General features: G+C 45.5%; 1 protein-coding gene across 2 annotated transcripts in view; it reads right to left on the bottom strand.

Annotated features, from left to right (window-relative positions):
• Positions 1 to 1,670: 1,670 nt before the first annotated feature.
• The window catches only part of RHOT2 (ras homolog family member T2), a 52,533-nt gene continuing 32,959 nt past the window's right edge, over positions 1,671 to 21,244 (bottom strand). The window contains exons 15-19 of one of the 2 annotated variants that reach the window (XM_034420478.3): positions 20,453 to 20,583; positions 18,816 to 18,896; positions 18,583 to 18,705; positions 14,056 to 14,258; positions 1,671 to 5,657 (exon numbers count right to left, since the gene is read on the bottom strand). In XM_034420478.3, the coding sequence (XP_034276369.2) occupies positions 5,540 to 5,657; positions 14,056 to 14,258; positions 18,583 to 18,705; positions 18,816 to 18,896; positions 20,453 to 20,583 (656 nt within the window). In that variant the 3' untranslated portion in view covers positions 1,671 to 5,539. Of the gene's footprint in view, positions 5,658 to 5,969; positions 7,561 to 14,055; positions 14,259 to 18,582; positions 18,706 to 18,815; positions 18,897 to 20,452; positions 20,584 to 21,244 lie in introns of those variants that run through there. The other variant, XM_087878483.1, reaches the window with a different exon arrangement.

Genomic DNA, 21,244 nt, shown 5'->3' with positions numbered 1-21,244 from the left:
TATTCTTCATTCCAATATTCTATTCTATTCCGTTCATTCCAATATTCTATTCTTCATTCCAATATTCTATTCCATTCCATTCTTCATTCCAATATTCTATTCTATTCTTCATTCCAATATTCTATTCCATTCCATTCTTCATTCCAATATTCTATTCTATTCTTTCTATTCTATTCTATTCTATTCTGTTCTGTTCTGTTCTATTCCATTCCATTCCATTCATTCCAATATTCTATTCTATTCTATTCTATTCTTCATTCCAATATTCCATTCCATTCATTCCAATATTCTATTCTATTCCATTCTTCATTCCAATATTTTATTCTGTTCTATTCTATTCTTCATTCCAATATTTTATTCTGTTCTATTCTATTCTTCATTCCAATATTTTATTCCATTCCATTCATTCCAATATTCTATTCTATTCCATTCATTCCAATATTCTATACTTTATTCCAATATTCTATTCTGTTCTTCATTCCAATATTCTATTCTATTCTATTCCATTCCATTCTTCATTCCAATATTCTATTCTATTCCGTTCATTCAAATATTCTATTCTTCATTCCAATATTCTATTCCATTCCATTCTTCATTCCAATATTCTATTCTATTCTTCATTCCAATATTCTATTCTTTATTCCAATATTCTATTCCATTCCATTCTTCATTCCAATATTCTATTCTATTCTTTCTATTCTATTCTATTCTGTTCTGTTCTATTCCATTCCATTCATTCCAATATTCTATTCTATTCTATTCTATTCTATTCTATTCTATTCTATTCTATTCTATTCTATTCGGGATGTAAATGCTGTGGAATTCATAGCGTGATTTAGCACAGCATACCAGATCATTATATCTTATGTCACATGTCTTGGGTTCAACAATCCATAGCCTAAGAACAATGTCTAAAGCAACCTTGGCAACTTTAAGATCCATGGACATCAAACTCCCCAGAATTCTCCATCCAGCGTGGTTGGCTAGGGAATTCTAGGAGTTGAAGTCTACAGGTATTTAAGTTGTCAAGGTTGCACACCCTTGCTCTAAAGTGAGTTTGCGTATTTATAAATCTTTTTTTTTCAAGGTAGCTCTAAGAAAAATTGGCTACCTCTGCTTGATTTTTCTCTGCTTTCCCTCCTGCTTTGAATCTTTCCCACTGTAAAGCCATTTATGCATTCATCAGACCTAAAGCAACTCAACGTTTTTTTAATCTGTGTACAGTCATTTAATTTTAGATGCTGTTTTAAAGTTTCGGCATATGTGCTTTTACAAGCACTTTTTGATCCAAATGAAAACCCCAAGTCTTTTAAAACTTAGGAACATTATAAAATCTCTCAATTTTACTTTATCGTGGCTCGGTGGTCAGTCTGCTTTGTCTTAAAAATCCTTGATTGGCCTATATGAGTCTCTTGAAAAAGGTTGCCTTCCTTTCAAGAAAGCTAAACAGTCCATTTTTTGGGGGAGTTTTCTATTTTTAATCGTTAACGGGATTTGAATTTGAATTACGGAATCCACGCTCAATTTTAGACATATAACAGCAGGCTGGCCCGTACAGATGTGCGTTGTTTATGAAAGCTGTAAATATCCTGAGACAGCCCTCTCCTCGTCTTTTCCCCCCACCCCACCCCACCTCAAAGCCCCCAAGAAAGCAGACACGAGGATCTGTCTTTTGTCTGCAACCATCTGGTGCATAAAAATTTATTCAGGTTCACAGCAGTTGAATTGAAACTCGGTACGACTGAACGGAGATGTGGGTTAAGAGGAAAACCCGATCCCCTCCCCCAGGGGGGAGGGGAGAACGGCCCCATCGCTCGGTGAAAAAAGAGGCTCTCCCTGCAAAGCTGGCTGCTGTGAATTTGCTCCAGGTAGTGAATCCACAAATGCGGTGGTGGAGGAGGAGAAGGAAGAAGAGATGGAGATATTAAAATTTACCTGGAGCTCATCTCTTGGGTGCAAAGTGATGGGGATACCTGAAATGTCCCGAAAGGATCTGAAATATTCCACATGCAGTGCAATTTGGGCTATGGCCACTCTGTTCAGCAAGGGGTTAACGTCCATTTCTTTTGAAACTGGCAAAATGTTACCGCTGAGATCCCAGGGACTAAGCCGGGCCCACTTCCTAGTGCATGGGATAAACATTTGAGGAATCCCCAACTTTTTTTTTTAAAATGCTCTGCAGAGGAAGCTCCAAACTCTCTCCTAATATGCTAGCTTTCCATGTGTGGCAAGTCCCCTCCTTGGTCGGTATTGACGATGAATATTTAAATCCTTGTTTCATGATCCCTACCTGTTCCTATTTCTGCTCATCAGAAGGAAAAGACCCCGATTAGGTCTTTTTTCAAAAGCAAGCTTGGAGGCTAGTAACAACCCCAACAGGAGGTCTCCCAGTTCTGCGTGTTTCCCCAATTTTTTCTCTCCATTGATTACATGACGTACTGGGTGAACAATGGTTTTTTAACCAGGGGGCGTCCAACCTTTGGCAGGTTGGAGACTTGTGGGCTTGCGGTGTTTGGCCGGGGACTCCTGGAAGTTAAAAGTCCACAATTCTGGGAGTTAAAAGTCCAACCTTGGTCAGTTGAAGACTTGTTAGACGTTAACTCCCAGAATTGGCTTGTGGACTTTTAACTTCCAGAATTCCCCATTCAGCACTACTGGGAGTTGAAGTCCACAAATCTTCAACTGGCCAAGATTGGACTTTTTTAACTCCCAGAATTGACTTGTTGGCTTTCACTTCCAGAATTCCCCATCCAGTGGTGATGGCTGGAGAATTCTGGGAGTTGAAGTTCACAAGTCTTCAACTGGCCAAGATTGGGCACCCCTGGCTCAGACTTTCCAGCTGCTGGTTATATGAAAAAGTAAAAAAAAGAAGAAATGAAACGGACAATAAATGCAAACCAGAATTCCCAAAGCATATTTTGACTGCATCCTTATCCCAAGCCCTTGATGCAACTGCCTGAATTAATGATCCCTTTAGAGAGAGGGGGGGAGGGGGAAAAAGGTGAGGATCTAAAAACAGTGGCGGGGAAGATACCGGTTTAAAGTTACGTAGAAAAACACAAGGTCAAGAATGGGAGCCAAATACTGTCGGGGTTATTTCCTTGGCATTGATTGAGAGACCAATAACAGAGCTTCTCTTAAAGTACGTTAATTTATCTTAAAACCATCCTATAAGGAAATATGTGAATATTAAGCTAGGGCCACGATGGTGAACCTGTGGCACGCGGAGCCATATCGATGAGCACACAAGCTCAGCTCTGATGTACATGCGCATGCTGGCCAGCTGATTTTCGGCCCTTTTGGGCCCACCGGAAGTCAGGAAAAAGGCTGTTTCTGGCCTCTGGAGGGGGTGGGGAAGGCCGTTTTCGCCCTCCCCAGCCTCCTAGAAAAGGTTCTGGAGCCTGGGAAGAGCGAAAAGCAGGCGTACCTTGCCATCACATGCCAAAAGTGGTGGTGGGGGTCACGCGTGCATGCGTGGGGGGCAGGGCACACAGAATTGTGAGTGTGGGCACACGCACAAGTGACCCCCCCCCACACTCCCCCCCCACTTTTGGCACACAATGGCAAAAAGGTTAGCCATCTCTGAGCTAGGGGGTATAAGAGATGCAATTAGGTGGTGCAGAGTTTTTGATTTCAGTTCGTAGACTTGGTGGCAGAGGTCACAAGGATGGACGTGGCTGCCTTCTGCTTTTCCACATGTGGTGTGCTGCATCCTTTAATACGTGGCTCCTTAACCCCCGGGGCCCACTAGCAGCCCTTCAACCATTTGGAACCGGGCCACAAAAGTGGCACGTGAGCACTTCCCCGACACTCACGCGTATCATTCCCCCCGCCCTCCCGCCCAAAAAGCTGGAAAGACTGGGAAATTCTTTTTTTGCTGGCCCCCTGCATTTCTGGCCTGCAGAAGGAATCTAATGTGGGGGAACCTGGACTTAACAACAGCCCCAACGAAGTAGGGTTGCCATCCTAAACCCAACAACGTTGTGGCTGAGGATGGGGGAGCCCCAGGTTGCAAGTGCAGAGAAGGAATTCCGAAGAAAAACCCACCCCCCCAAAAGAAAGAAGAAAAGAAAAAAAGGACCAATCCTGAAGTGTGCATGATTTGCAAAGTTTAAAAAAAAAAAAAAAGAAAAAACCCCCAAACTTTCCTTTTTATTGTTCCTTTCGGAGATGTTTATGGGACGGCATAAAATCTGGGTTTCCCCCCCCCCTTCCCTTCCTCTCTTGAATTGTGAACGTTATTTATTCAGCTCAATTTTGGAGCCAAAGAGTTAAAAAGTTTGGAAGAGGGCTCTGAGAGGGAGCCCTAGCCTGCCAGACCACCATGGCAGAGATCCATCGGCAGAAGGGGGGGTGCCTGTTTGATACCCCTCCCCCTCCCCTCCTATCCCCAAGCAAGAATCTAAAACATAGGAAGAATGTGCAGATTATCGGTTTCCTGGAGCGTGGGGGAAAAGGAGTGTCCAGAAAAACAAAAACAAAAACCACACCCATCACCTATGACTTTTCCGTGCGCTGAATTGCTGAATGCATGAAAAGGGGATGCTCCTATAATGCATCCAAGAATACTTGTAGAGGGAGAGAGAGGTCCTAGTTGCTTCCTCAAACTGGCTCCCCAGTTGCTGGAACACCCATGACCCCCCAAAATCTGAGTGTGAGTGACAGACAGTGTACGACCAAGATGGCTTCCAGGCCTGACAGACAGAAGTTTCCGAGTTGCCCTCGAAACCTTACCATGGGCGTGCAACAAGATTCATGTCTGTTATCAAAGAGCGAGAAGTTCAAATTCCGTTCTCCATCCTTCCACATCCATGGAGGTGCCTTTGTTCTGTGTTCGAGTCACCCCACCTCCTCAAGAAGAGGACCTGGGTGAAATTCCTTCGTAGAAAAAGGGTTCAGGAAGTCCCAGAAACCTTCATAGTTTCCCCCTTCCCGCCCCCCCACACCAGAGGAGCTCAAAAGACATCCTTTCCAAGCAGGAGATGAAGCAGAAGGCCCAAGCAGAAGGCACCGCAGAGGGCCGACAGTCTCAGCTCTCTCTGAGACACGTCTATTTAAAAACATCTACCAGACTTGCAGGAGCTTCAGCTTCTGAGGAACAGCCAAAAGGGTTTTTTTAAAAAAAAAACGAAACAAAAACGACGGGGGAAAGCGAAGATATTCGTAGGAGCTGAGTGGCCCAGAAGATATCTGATGCTATGGCTTGCAGGATTGAGGGACATTCCCTGAGTCAGAAAAAAAATGCAAAAATCTTGCCCTTGCCAGTTGGGTGACTGCGATGATTTCTGATGATGCTGGTGCAACGGTGGGTCATCCACCCCCATCTGCAACGCCCGCCCACCCGTCCCTCCGGGAGAAGCCCAAAGGGGGTGTGGAATGTCCTTCAGATGACCTTCTGCCTTCCCCTTGCACGCTTCTTTTGGGTTTTGCAAAGTGCTTGGAGCAAATGAAGTTGGTTTCTCCAGGAGACGGGTGGAAAAAGCAACCTAAAGCAGGGGAGGAAAAGAAAAGAGAGATTCCCATGTTCCTCGCCATTCCCCTACTTGTTCTTCATCATCGCCTTGTAGAGGCTGATTCCCACAATGGTGGCCACTGCAGCTCCCAAGGCAACCCGGATCCAGAAGGACGACGCGCCCAGCTCGATGTCGTTCAGGTGCCTGCAAGAGAAAGTTAGCAGAGGTGGCTTGAGGACATCTGAGGGCATTTATACCTCCCTGTGTCATCCTGTGCATTGGACATCCAAGGTCATAATTTTGCGAAGCTTCTTCTCTGGTAAAATTGTACTGCTAACTAAGGCATACAAAACCTTTGCCAGACCAATTCTCGAATACAGCTCGTCTGCCTGGAATCCACACTGTATATTGAATGTTAATACAACTGAGCTAGTCCAGAGGTATTTCATGAGAAGAGTCCTCCACTCCTCTGCTCACAACAGAATCCCTTATGCCACCAGGCTTGAAATTATGGGTTTGGAAAACCTAGAACTATGCCGACTTCAGTCTGACCTAAGCATAGTACATAAAATTATCTGCTACAATGTCCTACCTGTCAATGACTACTTCAGCTTCAACCGCAATAATACACGAGCACACAATAGATACAAACTCAAGGTAAACCGCTCCAAACTCGATTGCAGAAAATACGACTTCAGCAACAGTGGTCAATGCCTGGAATGCACTACCTGACTCTGTGGTTACATCCCCAAACCCCCAAAACTTTAACCTTAGACTGTCTACTGTTGACCTCACCCCATTCCTAAGAGGTCTGTAAGGGATGTGCATAAGAGCACCGTCCCTGTCCTACTGTCCCCATTTATTTGTACCCATTTCCTATATTCATAATCGTGTTTATACTTATTCCTGTTATCTCGTACATGTTTGACAAATAAATACTAAATACAATTAAGGAGCTTGTCAAGACCTTGATCCATCACATGCTTTGCCACTCCTCCTTATTTCAACAGAGAACATCTGGTCTGAAGGTGAACATCTGAACAAACCTCAGGCATATGTTAGTGTTGTGGGATTTTTGAACACAAAACTGTTAAGAATATTTTTTTTTTTAATCAAAGTGACCGAGGAAAGCCAATAAGGTCAACAGAAGCAGAAGGCGGACGTCTCCTCCTTTCCCACCATTGCTTCCTACAACCAGCATTTGGAACCAAGGGGTTCCAATTCAGAGGATACCCCGAGCCTCCAAAATTGACATCCCTCTAGAGACCTGTAAGGGACACATAAGGGACATGGTGGCTCAGCGGCTGAGACGCTGAGCTTGTCGATCGAAAGGTCAGCAATTCGGCGGTTCGAATCCCGAGTGCCACGTTAACGGGGTGAGCTCCCATTGCTTGTCCCAGCTTCTGCCAACCTAGCAGCTCAAAAGCACGTAAAAAAAAATGCAAGGAGAAAAATAGGGGCCACCTTTGGTGGGAAGGTAATAGCGTTCCGTGCACCTTTGGCGTTGAGTCATGCTGGCCACAGGACCACGGAGACGTCTTCGGACAGCGCTGGCTCTCCGGCTTTGAAACAGAGATGAGCACCGCCCCCTAGAGTCGGGAATGACTAGCATATGTGCGAGGGGAACGTCCAAGAACCTCCAAGAAGATTCCACATCAATTGCACCCTGATTCAGGTGACCCTGAGAGCATAAAATAAGCCCCCCCCAAAGTGGCCTCGGCAGCTCTCAGAGAAAGTACTAACAACCAGATGACTGTAAAAACAACAACACAATCCTTCCTAGCAGAACCTATCCCACCATTCCCCCAACCATCAAAGCTGACGAAGCTTCTGGGATGAGAAGAGAAACATTTTCTTCCTCAAGGAAAAATAGTTCAGTTGCCTTTTGAAGAAGAAAAAAGCACCTTAGAGGCGACCAACTTAGCGGTAAAGATGTCACCCACTTGCCCTTGGTAAGAAGATCCATCGCATCAATGGAAAAGCGGCGGCTCCTGGCAGATCTTTGTCTCCAACGGCTCTTCCAGAATTTCATTCCCTTCCAAGCTTTACAACTATTCAGGTCAAGTGCCCCGTTATAGGAGGCTTAATGGCCATCGGCTCCCGGGGCCTTAAAAGAAGAATGGAGAAAACGCTGAGGAGGAGAAGGAAGACTGGTCCATTGGATGCAAATGGAAAATGAGAGCTAAATAGAGCATTCGTATCCGGAGGCGGCGTATCCTCTCAATAAAAGGACATTTTATTCAGGTGAAATAAAGGGAAAGGGCGGCTTTTTTTTTGTGTTGCTGGCTGTTACTTCCCTGGATGGCACTGCTGTTTGGTCTCCCAGCAATGCTCTTCCTCTCTTCAGGGTCTGTTGTGGCTTTGCCAGCTGCCAGTGGAGCTGGCGGCAGATTCAGACAATGAGGAGGTTGGGGAGGAACTTGGGCCAGTTCCAGAGTTTGGGGAAGGCTCTGATGGATGCTCTGTGTTGGACGCAGAGATAGAGCCAGGGCCGTCCAACATTTCCCTCTTCCACTGGAGAGGCAGCTGCCTTTGGAGGCTGAGATGAGTGAGGCGGAAGAACAGCTGGGGCAGGGGTGAAATGCTCCCGGATTGGACCAGATCACCTGATCCGGTAGCGATTTTTCCCTGTGGTTCGGCAATCCGGGAGCGATTGCTGCTCGGGTGTCGTTACTTCCTGGTTTTAACCAGGAAGTAATTTTTTTTTACCTCCTGCGCATGTGCAGAAGGTTTTGCCCATGCACAGGTGTGCGCACGCACATGATGCGCTGGGGAGGTGGGTGCATGCGTGCACTTCCAAACCGGTAAGGAAGGTAAGTGGATTTCATCCCTGAGCTGGGGCCTGTTCTAGACGCGTGTATGCGCAGAGCTGTTAGGAGAGGAGAACAACGGAGGACAAGGAGTCGACTCGGGAAGCAAAGCACAGGTGGATGCTGAATAGTCCCTCCCTGGAGGGGGAAATTAATAGAAGGAAAGGGAGTGGTGGTTGTAGGAGACAACTGTTCGGATTTCAGTTCATGCCACAGGAACCGCTTGCCAGAACTTTATTTACAGCTTTGCGGCTGGAAGCTCCCAGCCTGGCAATTATCTCAAGGAAGTGATAAGACCTGTTACTGCAGTTAACTCTTTGAAGGATTGGACTGTTCGGTGGGGTGAATGCCATGAATTCACAGGAGATAAATAAAGAGGGGTTTTTCGGGGCAAGGAGTCTGTTTCTTGTTTCTGCTAAGGCTGGGTCAAAACAGGGTGTGGAGGAGAGCGATGCTTCCCATCTCAAGCACCGACCCAAGGAGACAAGACGTGATCCCTGAGATTCTGGATCAAAAAGCAAACAGGGATGTGGGGGAGGAATCTGCAATCTGCTCAGGCTGGTCAGATGAAGTGTTTGAGTTGTTTAGCTGGGGGAAGGCTGTCCAATAAATGCAAATTAAGGCTCTCTGCAGAGAGGTCAGAAGTTCTCCCTCAAAGCTCAAAATCTTCCCCTCAAACGGCAAGATGTTCCCAATGTCTGCAGGCATCTACCCAACTCTTGACGTTCTCTGTGGTTATTGAAGAAGAAAAAAAAAAAAGAGGAGCATTTTTTCTTCCTCTCTTGGCCTTTGAGTCTCTTTTTGGCAGCCTCCCAAATTTCTAAAGCTCAGGCCACTGAAATCTGGAGAGCAATTGATTAATTTTGGGCAGTCGGAGCCCTCTGTTGTCCTACAAACAATCCGAGTTAGAATGTTATCTACTCAAGCCTGACGGAAATAATAAATTTCTCCTCTTCCTCCACTCAAGGTGGCAAACATACCGTACCTAACACTCCTATTTTGCTCACAACAACCTTATAAGTTGGCTTGGGCTGAGAGAGAGGGACTGGTCCCAAGTGACCCAGCCAGTTTTCAAGGCTAAGATGGGAGTAGAACTCATCATCTCCTGGCGATTGGCCCAAAATCATTCAGCTGGCTTTCATGCTTAAGGCAGGACTAGAACTCACAGCCTCCTGGTAATTGGTCCAAAATCACCCAGCTGGCTTTTTAAGCTAAGGCGGGACTAGAACTCACCATCTCCTGGTGATTGGCCCAAAATCACCCAAATGGCTTTCATGCCTAAGGCGGGACTAGAACTCACCATCTCCTGGTGATTGGCCCAAAATCACTCAGCTGGCTTTCATGCCTAAGGCGGGACTAGAACTCACCATCTCCTGGTGATTGGCCCAAAATCACCCAAATGGCTTTCATGCCTAAGGCAGGACTAGAACTCATCATCTCCTGGTGATTGGCCCAAAATCACTCAGCTGGCTTTCATGCCTAAGGCAGGACTAGAACTCATCATCTCCTGGTGATTGGCCCAAAATCACTCAGCTGGCTTTCATGCCTAAGGCGGGACTAGAACTCACCATCTCCTGGTGATTGGCCCAAAATCACTCAGCTGGCTTTCATGCCTAAGGCAGGACTAGAACTCATCATCTCCTGGTGATTGGCCCAAAATCACTCAGCTGGCTTTCATGCCTAAGGTGGGACTAGAACTCCCAGTCTCCTGGTGATTGGCCCAAAGTCACCCAGGTGGCTTTTAAAGCTAAGGCGGGACTAGAACTCACCATCTCCTGGTGATTGGCCCAAAATCATTCAGCTGGCTTTCATGCTTAAGGCAGGACTAGAAAACGACTCCTGGTGATTGGCCACAAGTCACCCAGCCAGTTTTCACGCCCACGCATGCCTGGAATTTACCGTCACCTGGTTTCCAACCAGCACTTTCTAGCCAGCACTACGGTAAACTGTCTTGATCTACTTCCTAACTTTCACTTCCCTGTAAAATTTCAACTGACACCTTATATCGGGGTGAAAACCACCTCCTTCTCTTTCGGAGAAGGGCCCCGGTGCCTTAGCCTAGCATTGCTTGCAGACAAATGCACTCTCCTTGCGATGCCAGCTGCTGTGGACGCCAATCGCTGAACGGACTTCACACTCGGCAGCCGACGCTGCCTTCTGCTGAAGCTTTAACTGCAACGGGTGAAGAATGAATACGGCTCCAGAAAGCAGGGGTGGGTTTTAAATCAAGGGGACGGGGAGGAAAAGGCAGAACAAAAATGCACGGAGGCAGTGCTCAAAGGAATGAAAAGTGGGTTGGGGAAGGAGAAGAGGAAAGAGGAATGAAAATAAAGAGAAGTCGGGGGGGAAGGAGGAGTCCTCAAATTCAGTACAGTTAGTCCTTGACCCATAAGGTGCTTTTTTCAGGAGGCAACTGGACTTCCTGGTTCTTCTTTTTGAAGATGTTTCGCTTCTCATTCGAGGAAGCTTTTTCAGCTCTGATATATGGTGGGGAATGGAAGGATTTATTCTCCTTGCAGACAGCTGGTCATTTGCATCCTTTTAGAAGGTCGCTGAGGCTGCTTGGAGGTTTATCTGTGTCCTCAGGGTCACCTGAGTTAGTGCTCCTGGTTCCTGTAGTCTGCAATTTTTCCTCTGGAAGTCCATTCCTACTCTCATGCCATTTATTTTTAATTATTTTAACTTTTATATTGTATGTTATTTTAATTCTCGGCTGTTCACCTCCCTGAGTCCCTTCGGGGAGAAGGGCGGGATATAAATTTAATAATAAATAAATAAATAGATAAAATTCAAAGGGCTTTCATCCCAAAATGCACAGCTCAAAGTCTGTAGAGATTCTCCGTCATCCAAGTCACGGTTGTTCTGGAGGCAACTGGACTTTCTTGTGAAGATGTTTCACTTCTCATCCAAAAAACTTCTTCAGTTCTGACTGGATAGCGGGGGATGGAATGGAAGGATTGACAGTCTTATTCCCTTTTCTTTTCGAGTTGCCTCCAGAAAAAGCACCTTTGGGAGAACCATGACCTGGATGACTGAGAATCTCTACAGACTTTTAGGTAGTCCTCGACTTACAATTTGTTTAGTGACTGTCCGAAGTCACAATGGCGCTGAGAAAAGTGACTTATGACCGTTTTTCACACTTAACAACCGTTGCAGCATCTCCACAGTCAATGATCAAAATTCGGATGCTTGGCAACTGACTCATATTTATATGTTCTGGCCCGTCAGCGGCCTGTGCAAATTGTAGCTGACTCTGACAGAGAGGAGGCTGGTGTGTTGTGCCAGCAGCCTGTGCAGCTGGCACTCGAGTCGGACAGTGAGGAGGCTGGAGAAGATGTGGTGCCAGAGGCAGGGATTCAGCCAGGGCCTTCAGAACCTCCAGAAGCTCCCATAAGTGAAGAGGAGGAAGAGGAGGAGCCTCTTTTCGATGCACAGGCACGCAGAGCTGCCAAAAGGTAGGAGTGGCTCCTCAGGAGGAGGTCTCCTCAAGAGTAAGGCCTGGGGCTAATTGGCCACTCCCTTAGCCTATTTAAGGAGGAATGCCACTTGCAGCAAGCTGTAGAGAACAACTTTCGTTCACTCTCCTTCGTGTCTGCAAAATTGCTTCTGGGCTTTCTGCTAACTCTAGTAAGACTGTGATTACCTTATCTTAGAATTCCGGTAGGCTGTTAAGACAATTAATTAACAGCCTTTGAATGATAAAGATTAAGTTATTTGAGTAAAATAAGCTTTGTTTAGAGTTTGTGGGTGCTGCGTTCTTTGGGATCCGTAGCTGGGCAGAACATTATGACAGTTGCAGTGTCCCGGGATCATGTGATTTCCCCCCCCCCATTGTATTGTAACTTTCGGACAAGCGAAGTCGACGGGGAAGCCAGATTCACTTAACAACAGTGTCATTCACTTAACAATGACAGCGGTTCACTTAACGACGGTGGCGAGGAAGGTCGTAAACGGGGACAAAATTCACTTAACCCATGTCTCCCTTAGCAGCAGAAAGGTCGGGCTTAATGGCGGTCGTAAGTCGAGGAGTGCCTGTATCATCTTTATGGACAACCATGCTTTCTTTCGGCATCTGGCAGGTGTATTGCCCGAGCTGTGATATGTTTCCGCAATAGGATATGCTGAGCATTAAAAGGAACCGAGATAAAATTAGATCCTTCTAAAGGAATGGCTGTTATCAATCACCCACTCCCCTTTTCTCCTTCACTATAAATTCCTCTTTTAACACATGGACCCTCTCCCCTCCTCTCTCTCTCTCTCTGTCTCTCTCCAGGATGTATTAGAATGATTAAAAACTGGAACAGAGGGAGAGCAAGCTCCGAATACAAGAGCTCAGATCAAGCAGCTCTTAGCGCCTTTTGTTGGTTTTAATGGAATATAAATAATGGATTCTCCACCCCTACACACACACACACACGGAGCTGGGAGAGATCTTTGCATTCACATCAGCCAGTGGAATTCTGTAGAGATTCTCAGTCATCCAGGTAACAGTTGTCCCAAAGGTGCTTTTTCAGGAGGCAACTGGACTTTCTTTCTTTTTTTCTTTGAAGACGTTTCGCTTCTCATCCCAGAAGCTTCTTCAGCTCTGACGGGATAGTGGCGAATGGCAGGAAGTCCTGTCAGAGCTGAAGAAGCTTCAGGGATGAGAAGCGAAATGTCTTCAAAAGAAAAAAAAACAAAACAAGAAAGTCCACTTGCCTCCTAAAAAAGCACTTTTGGGAAAACCATGACCTGGATGACTGAGATTCTCTACAGACTTCCAACACTGGACATTTATAAGAAGAGACTGGACAGCCATCTGTCTGGAATGGTATAGGGTCTCCTGCCTGAGCAAGGGGTTGGACTAGAAGACCTCCAAGGTCCCTTCCAACTCTGTTAGTCTGTTATTCAAGGCCCATGCATCCTTGAAAAACGTGTAAGAGCCGTGGTGGTACAACGGTTAGAATGCAATATTGCAGGCTAACTCTGCCAACTGCCAGCAGTTTGATCCTGACTGGCTCAAGATTGACTCTGCTTTCCTTCCTTCCAAGGTTGGTAAAACGAGGATCCAGATTGTTGGGGGCAACAGGCTGACTGTAAACTGCTTAGAGAGGGGTGTAAAAGCACTATTAAGGGGTATATAAATCTAAGTGCTATTGCTATCCCTCCCTCCCTCCCTTCCCTTCCCTTTCCTTTCGTCTCCTCCTTCCTCTCTTAATTTCCTTTCTCATTCTTCTTCCTGGTAGCGCAGTGGTTAGAATGCAGCATTGCAGGCTAATTCTGCTGACTGCTAGCAGTTCGATCTTTTTTTTTTTTTTTTATTTGATTTATATGCCGCCCTTCTCCGGAGACTCAGGGCGGCTTACAATGCGCTAAGCAATAGCCTTCATACTTTTGTATATTTATACAAAGTCAGCTTATTGCCCCCACAACTGGGTCCTCAATTTACCTACCTTAGAAAGGATGGAAGGCTGAGTCAACCTTGAGCCTGGCGAGATTCGAACCTGCAGTAATTGCAGACAGCTGGTCTTAATAACAGGGTGCTTTAAACCACCAAGGATGTACTACCAAGGATCTTGACCGGCTCAAGATTGACTCGACTTTCCCTCCTTCCGAGGTGGGTAAAACGAGGACCCAGATTATTGGGGGCAATAGGGCTGGCTCCATAAACTGCTTAGGGAGGGCTGTCAAAGCACTGTGAAAGCGGTATATAAGTCTAAGGGCTGTTGCTATTTGCAGAGATCCTCTAATTATAAATTATATCTCTTGGTATGTGTTTTGTCTGTGTTTGGAACCAAGGAAGAAACACTTACGGAAACGTGGCGGCAGTGGCTAGTTTGGTGTAGATCGCGGTGCTGAGAAGTTCCTGGCTGATGCAGGAGAAGTAAAACGGGGGCTGCAAGCGGTGTTTGTAGCAGAACTCGGCTGGGGAGAAGCCGTGAGGAAGGGATGTTTCCGGCAGGTCAGTTTTGGAAGCCACGAACAGACAAGGGACCTGACTGTCCATGTAGTGTTGCTGCAGAAGGCAAGGAAAAATAGGGGGTAGTTATTGATTGCACGGCCTATCATACAGGTGGTCCTCGAGTTACGACCAATATGGAGCTCAACATTTTTGTCGCTAAGGGAAACGCTTAAGTGAGTTTTGCCTGATTTTACGACTTTTCTTGCCGCATTTGTTAAGTGAATCACCGCAGTTGTTGAGTTAGCAACCTGGTTGTTAAGCGAATCTGGCTTCCCCGTGGATTTCGCTAGTCAGAAGGTCTCAAACGGGGATCACATGACCCCAGGACACTGCAATGGTCGTTAAGTATGAACCAGCTGCCAAGCATCTGAATTTTGATCACATGACCAGGGGGACACTGCAACGGTCGAAAGGGTGGAAAAGGGTCATAAGCAGGGGTGAAATGCTCCCAGTTCGGACCGGATCGCCCGATCCGGTAGCGATGGCGGCGGGTGGTTCGGAGAACCGGTAGCAAAAATCCCTGCGCCCCCACCCGCCATGCCCAGCTGAGCCGCACGATCATCAGAGGGTTTTTTTTTTTACTTTTAAAAGCATATTTTCTACAACCTCTTCCGACAAAAAAATGCTTTGAAAAGTTAAAAAAAAAAGCCTCTGATGATCGCATGGCTCAGCTGGGATTGTCAGAGGTTTTTCAAAGCATTTTTTTCTGCAACCTCATGGCCCAAGAGGTGGTAAAAAAAATGCTTTGAAAAGTCTCTGATGATCCCAGCTGAGTTGCCTAATTGGCAGAGGCTTTTCAAAGCATTAGAAAAAATGCTTTGAAAAGTTAAAAAAAAAAAAAAAGTTGGCCACGCCCACCCAGTCACATTACCCCACCACCACCAAGCCACGCCCACAGAACTGGTAGTAACAAATTTTACATTTCACCCCTGGTCATAAGTCACTTTTGTCACTAAACGAACTGTTGTAAGTAGAGGACTATCTGTACATTTACTTGCAATATATAATTAACATTGCACCTAGATTAAAAACACAGTACAAGTGTGTTTTTGAGTGTTATGAGTACAAAACGAGTGTTAAAAACACAAATGTCTACACCAGCTAACCATAGAAACCCAGAATTGTTTATGTGAAAAAAAAAAAAAAAATCAAGATACTGGGCTGGTATAGGAACCCTCGACTTAGGACCACAATTTGAGCCCAGAATTTTATGTGGCTAAGTGAGACATTTGTTAAGCGAGTTTTGCCCCATTTCACGACCTTTTCTTGCCACTTTTGTTAAGTGAATCCCCGCAGCTGTTGAATTAGTAACACGCTTGTTAAGTGAATCCAGCTTCCCCATGGACTTCGCTTGTCAAAAGGTCACATAAAGGGATCACAGGACCCCGGTGTTCTGACCTAGGCTTTCCCAAACCACGAAGCAGACTCCTTGCCCCGACAAAAACCCCTTTTTATTAAGTGACTGTGAATTCCTCTCATTCACAGCCAGCAAAGTCTTTCAAGGGAGAATTCACAGTCACAGACCTTAGCTGGCTTGGAGAGCTGCCAGGCCGAAATCTTCAAAACTTGGCCAGGAGTCACGAACCAATTAAGCGAACTAATTGTCTCCTGCAAACTCCCCTCCCCTTTTGCTCCTCTTTTATTCCCTCTGGGAGGGGCCATTCATCGTCTACCTGTGGCCTTACTCCCAAGTCGACCCTTGTTCTTCAGCTGTTCTCTTCGTCTGGCAACTCTGTGCATGGGCATACTGGGAACAGGCTCCAGCTGTTCCTCTGCCTCATTGATGTCTGACTCCGAAGGCAGCTGATAACTGTCAGACGGCCCTGGCTCCCTCTCTGCCTCCGACGCAGAGCCCTCCCCAGACTGGCCCATGTTCCTCCCCAAACTCCTCTCTGTCCAAATCTGCTGCCAGCTATGCTGGCCGGCCACAACACCAGGGACACTGCAACCATCCTAAATATGAACCAGTTGCCATGCATCTGAATGTAAATCACAGAACCATGGGGATGCTGCAATGGTCTAAGTCAGGGGTCAGTAACCTATGGCTCCGGAGCCGCATGCGGCTATTTGGGCCCTTTGCTGTGGCTCCCTGTTGGGTGATCCCACCACTGGCTGGGCCCCCCCTCGCCCTCCCCCCCCAGTCACTCCTCGCCTGGCCTGAGAAGGTAAGGGTGACGGCGGGGGATAGAGAAGCGGCCAGGGCAGAGACAGAGAGATACGGGGGGGGGGGGGGGAGAGAGAGAGACATAGAGAGAGGGAGGGGAGAGAAAGAGTTGTCAAAAGGATTTTGTGGTTCCCGGTGTTTTTTAACAACTGGTTCTCTGCCTTAATGACCGGCTGAGTAGGCGTGGCTGGGGGGGTATCATGTGACTGTTGGAAGTGAGTGACATCGAGTTGGCCACGCCCACCAGGTTTTGTGGCTCCTGGTGTTTTCTTTTCTGTGGGAAATGGATCCAAATGGCTCTTTGAGTATTTAAGGTTGCAGACCCCTGGTCTAAGTATGAAAAATGGTGATAAATCACTTTTTTCAGTGTCATCGTAACTTTGAACAGTCAACTAAAGGAGCTGTTGTAAATCAAGGACTATATATGTCCACAGATTACAGCCGGCCATGATGTGGTCTACAGTTTGACGTGGGACCCCACAGTCACACCGAGGGGAGGCTATTATGCTCCATTTATACAGTGAATGCTGTGTGAGGTTCGAATCCTGTTCAGGATTGTCCATTGTTAGGTGGGTTGGTTGTAGGAGAGGGAATCAAACTTTTAGCCAAGACTTTTTGAAGAACCCCTCCGGGAAGAGCAGTTGAAGTCACATTTCCAATTTTTTAATGTTTATTTATTAAGCAATCCTTTAAATATCATCCCCCGTCCTTATTGCAGTCATCAATCACCACAAGGCAAATCACAAAACTAAGATTAACTATAGGTGGGGGAGGCTAGACGGGGAGGATGGAAAGAAATTAAAAGGAAGCATCCAAAGAATGCTAACTAAAAAAAGAGAGCAATTGGACTAGAAATTGTTAAGACAAAGGAGTCGGGATAATGTAAGGATGACTTTCGAGAGCCAAATTAAGAAGTTAAAGAGGACGTGCCACTAAAACACAGCAGTGAAAATGGCTAAAGAAGATTCAGACTATGGCTTCAGTTAGGAAGGCGCCTCAGACAATGACCAACTTTCCTAAAACATTTCTTTTTTCTTTTTTCTTCACGCATCTTTTCTACATGGAAACCCTTGGCTAATGTTTCCTTTTCCAAATTAAAAAAGCAAAAAAAGCTCCATGGATAGGGTGGAGAGGAGAAAGGAGGAAAGAGAAAAAGGATAATATCAAAGAGCTGTCTCTCTCTCTAACCTCTATCTATTTATCTGTCTCTCTGTCTCTATTATCTATCTATCTATCTATCTATCTATCTATCTATCTATCTATCTATCTATCTATCTACCTACCTACCTACCTACCTACCTACCTACCTACCTACCTACATCCTATCTATCTTATCCTATCTATCTTATCCTATCTATCTATCTATCTATCTATCTATCTATCTATCTATCTATCTATCTATCTATCTATCTATCTATCTATTATCTACCTATCTACCTCTCTTATCCTACCTACCTACCTATCTATCTATCCATCCATCCATCTATCTAGTTTCCTCTCCTCTCTACTATCTCTATCTCTTTCTCTCTCTTGCTATTATCTCTCTCACTATTATCTCTCTTCTATCTCTCTATCTACATCTATCTATCATCTATCATATCTATCTACGCCAGTGGTGAAATCCAATTTTTTTTACTACCGGTTCTGTGGGCGTGGCTTGCTGGGTGTGGCAGAGGAAGGATACTGCAAAATCACCATTCCCTCCCCACTGCTGGGGGAACAATATTGCAAAATCTCCATTCCCACCCCACTCTGGGGCCAGCCAGAGGTGGTATTTGCCAGTTCTCCGAACTACTCAATATTTCTGCTACCGGTTCTCCAAAACCTGTCAGAACCTGCTGGATTTCACCCCTAATCTACACACACATCACACAAGCTCATATATCTACAATCTATTTTCTAATATCTACCTATCTATCTATCTAACATCTATCTATCTATCTATCTATCTATCTATCTATCTATCTATCTATCTATCTATCTATCTCTATGTCTGTCTGTCTCTGTCTGTCCATCCATCCATATCATACGTAAGAACCACCAATCATTCTCAAGGAAGGACTCTTGAGTGGTGTACAATAAAAAAAACTAGAAGCATAAAAACAGAACAGAAAATTTAAAAGGGAAAGGCAAGAAAACTTAAAATTAATTAAATTTTAGCATCAGAGTTTGGAGACCTACTGCTTCTGAGACCAGCCAAGTAGAAAAACTCACCTTATAAATATTAGCACAGTAATTAAAAGACTTGAGGTCTGTCACATCATACAAGAAGCAGGCAACATCACACGTTGTGTCAGAGGCCTTTGCAAATTCCACATCGGCTTCAATTTCGTGCAGCTGCAGAAAAAATGCAGGGGAGATTCATATTCTTTCTGAATTAAACACAGGTTCACCCATCCAATGCATCAGGGATTTTTTTTTTAAATGAATTAATAGATCGCACTTACAATTAAATGCTTTTCCTGTCCATTGACCAGCACGGTATTAATTGAATAGGATGATTTGTTTTCTTCAGATTCACTTTGGACCTGGAACAGGAAGAGAGGGAGGGAGGATGATTTTGATGAGGAAGAAAGGAAGGAAGATTGATTTTGATATAAAAGAAAGGAGATTGATTTTGAGATAAAAGGAAGGGAGGAGGAAGATTGATTTTGATGAGGAAGGAAGGAAGATTGATTTTTATGTAAAAGAAGGAAGGAAGATTAATTTTAATGTAAAAGGGAGGGAGGAAAGGAGGGAGGGAGGAAGGGAGGGAAGGAAGGAAGGAAGGAAATCGATGATTGCATATTGCTTCTAATCTGATACTGTCTAGATACCCACTTATTACTATAACCATGTTTCTTGTATCTTTCAATTATATTGTTTTTATTTGTTTCCTAGTACGATTTGATAGCTTATTAGTAACCTTGACTATCATTAAGTGTTGTACCTTATGATTCTTGACGAATGTATCTTTTCTTTTATGTACACTGAGAGCATCTGCACCAAAGACAAATTCCTTGTGTGTCCAATCACACTTGGCCAATAAAGAATTCTAATTCTAATACTTGGGAATGCCATTTCAACAATCCTGAAAATTGAGAATTCTTAGACTTTAGTTTTAGTAGTCCAGAAACACCCCACCCCTTCACATTAAGGAGAAGAAAGGATAAGCTACAATCTGGAATAATTTGGAGAAAAACTGAGCCTCAATTAAAACATCCTAAGAAATCACTACCCTCAAAATTCCAAGGATTTACATATCGAAAAAGCCAGCATTGAACTGTGGTTAAGGCAATGGGCTAGGAATGGGAAGGGCCAGGTTCAAGTCCACTTGCCATCTAACAAGCTGGGATGGCAGCAATGTGGTATAAGAGCCATGGTGGTGCAGTGGTTAAAGTGCAGTACTGCAGGCTGCTTCTGCTGACTGCCGGCAATTTGGCAGTTCGAATCTCACCATGCTCAAGGTTGACTCAGCCTTCCATCCTTCCGAGGTGGGTAAAATGAGGACCCAGATGGTTGGGGGCAAGAGGCTGACTCTGTATACCGCTTAGAGAGGGCTATAAAAGCACTGTGAAGCAGTATATAAGTCTAAGTGCTATTGCTATTGCTGTAGTTGATTGGATGTTACATTAGGAACCCTGGTGGCGCAGTGGTTAGAATGCGGTATTGCAGGCAAACTCTGCCCACTGGCAGGAGTTCGATCCTGACCAGCTCAAGGTTGACTCAGCTTTCCATCCTTCCAAGATGGGTAAAATGAGGACCCAGCTCATTTGAGGGGGGGGGCAAGAGGCTGATTCTAAACCATTTATAGAGAGGGCTGCAAAGCACTGTGAAGTGGTATATATGTCTAAGTGCTAACGCTATATTATCCATCTGAAATAGCTTGCTTGGGACTCTAGATCGCTATTTCTCACCCTGCCCAACTTTAAGATGTGTGGACTTCAACTCCCAGAATTCCCCAGCCAGCAATGCTTAAGGTTGCCGAGGTTGAGAAACCCTGACTTGGGACCACTTGAGATCAACCATCAAAGCTCACCTTGATTCTGTACTCGTCTTGATTTGTTTTGATCTGAACGGGGGACTAAATTCGTCAGGAACTTACCCCCACATTCTTCCCTAGAAAGGCCTGCAGGAAAGCGGACTTGCCAGATCCCCGAGACCCAATCACTTTGCACAGGAAGACATTCCGGTGAGTCTGGCCTTTCTCCAAGTCAATCTTTTTTTCCCGGGTGACTGTAACAAAAATGGAGAGGTGGATGAGGAAGGATGCTAAAGGAAGAGGCCTTTCCTTCCTGCCTCCTGTTGTGATCCGCCGGCGGCCTTGCAGAGCTGGCAGCAGAGTCGGACAGTGAGGAGGCTGGGGAGGAATAATCATGGAGTCTGGGGAAGGCTCAGACAAGGGCTCTGCGTCCAAGGCAGAGATGGGGCCAGGGCCATCTGGGAGTTATGTGCTGACTCCAGAGCCTCCAGAGTCTAACATCAGTGAGGCAGAGGAACAGGGGGAGCCTGTTCCCAGTGCGTGCATGAGCATAGCTGCCAGAAGGCAAGAACAATTAGAACAAAAGGGGCGACTCGGGAGTAAGGCTTGGAGATGATTGGGCATAAGACATAAAGGTGGAGCCTTTGCAGGAAGCAACTTTGTTCGTTCTGGTCGGTTTAAACTTTGACGCTCCTTTTGACTCTGTGCTCCGTTTGGCCTTGCAGAGCTAATTGGCAATTAGGTATTTGGCAACGTTTCAAGGGAGATAAAGGTGGGTGCTTATCAGCCTTATCCCAAAAGACTGTGGCAGACTTCTGTCGGATTATTCACAAACTGCTTGGGACTCATTACAGACTGTGAATGAACAGAATTCACAGCTGTTGAAATAAAAAGGTTTTTGGGACTAAGCGTGTG

This window comes from Pantherophis guttatus, chromosome 14 (genome assembly GCF_059756535.1).
Source record: "Pantherophis guttatus breed Tessera chromosome 14, ASM5975653v1, whole genome shotgun sequence".
Lineage (NCBI taxonomy): Eukaryota > Metazoa > Chordata > Lepidosauria > Squamata > Colubridae > Pantherophis > Pantherophis guttatus.
This window is presented reverse-complemented; position numbering and strand designations above follow the sequence as displayed.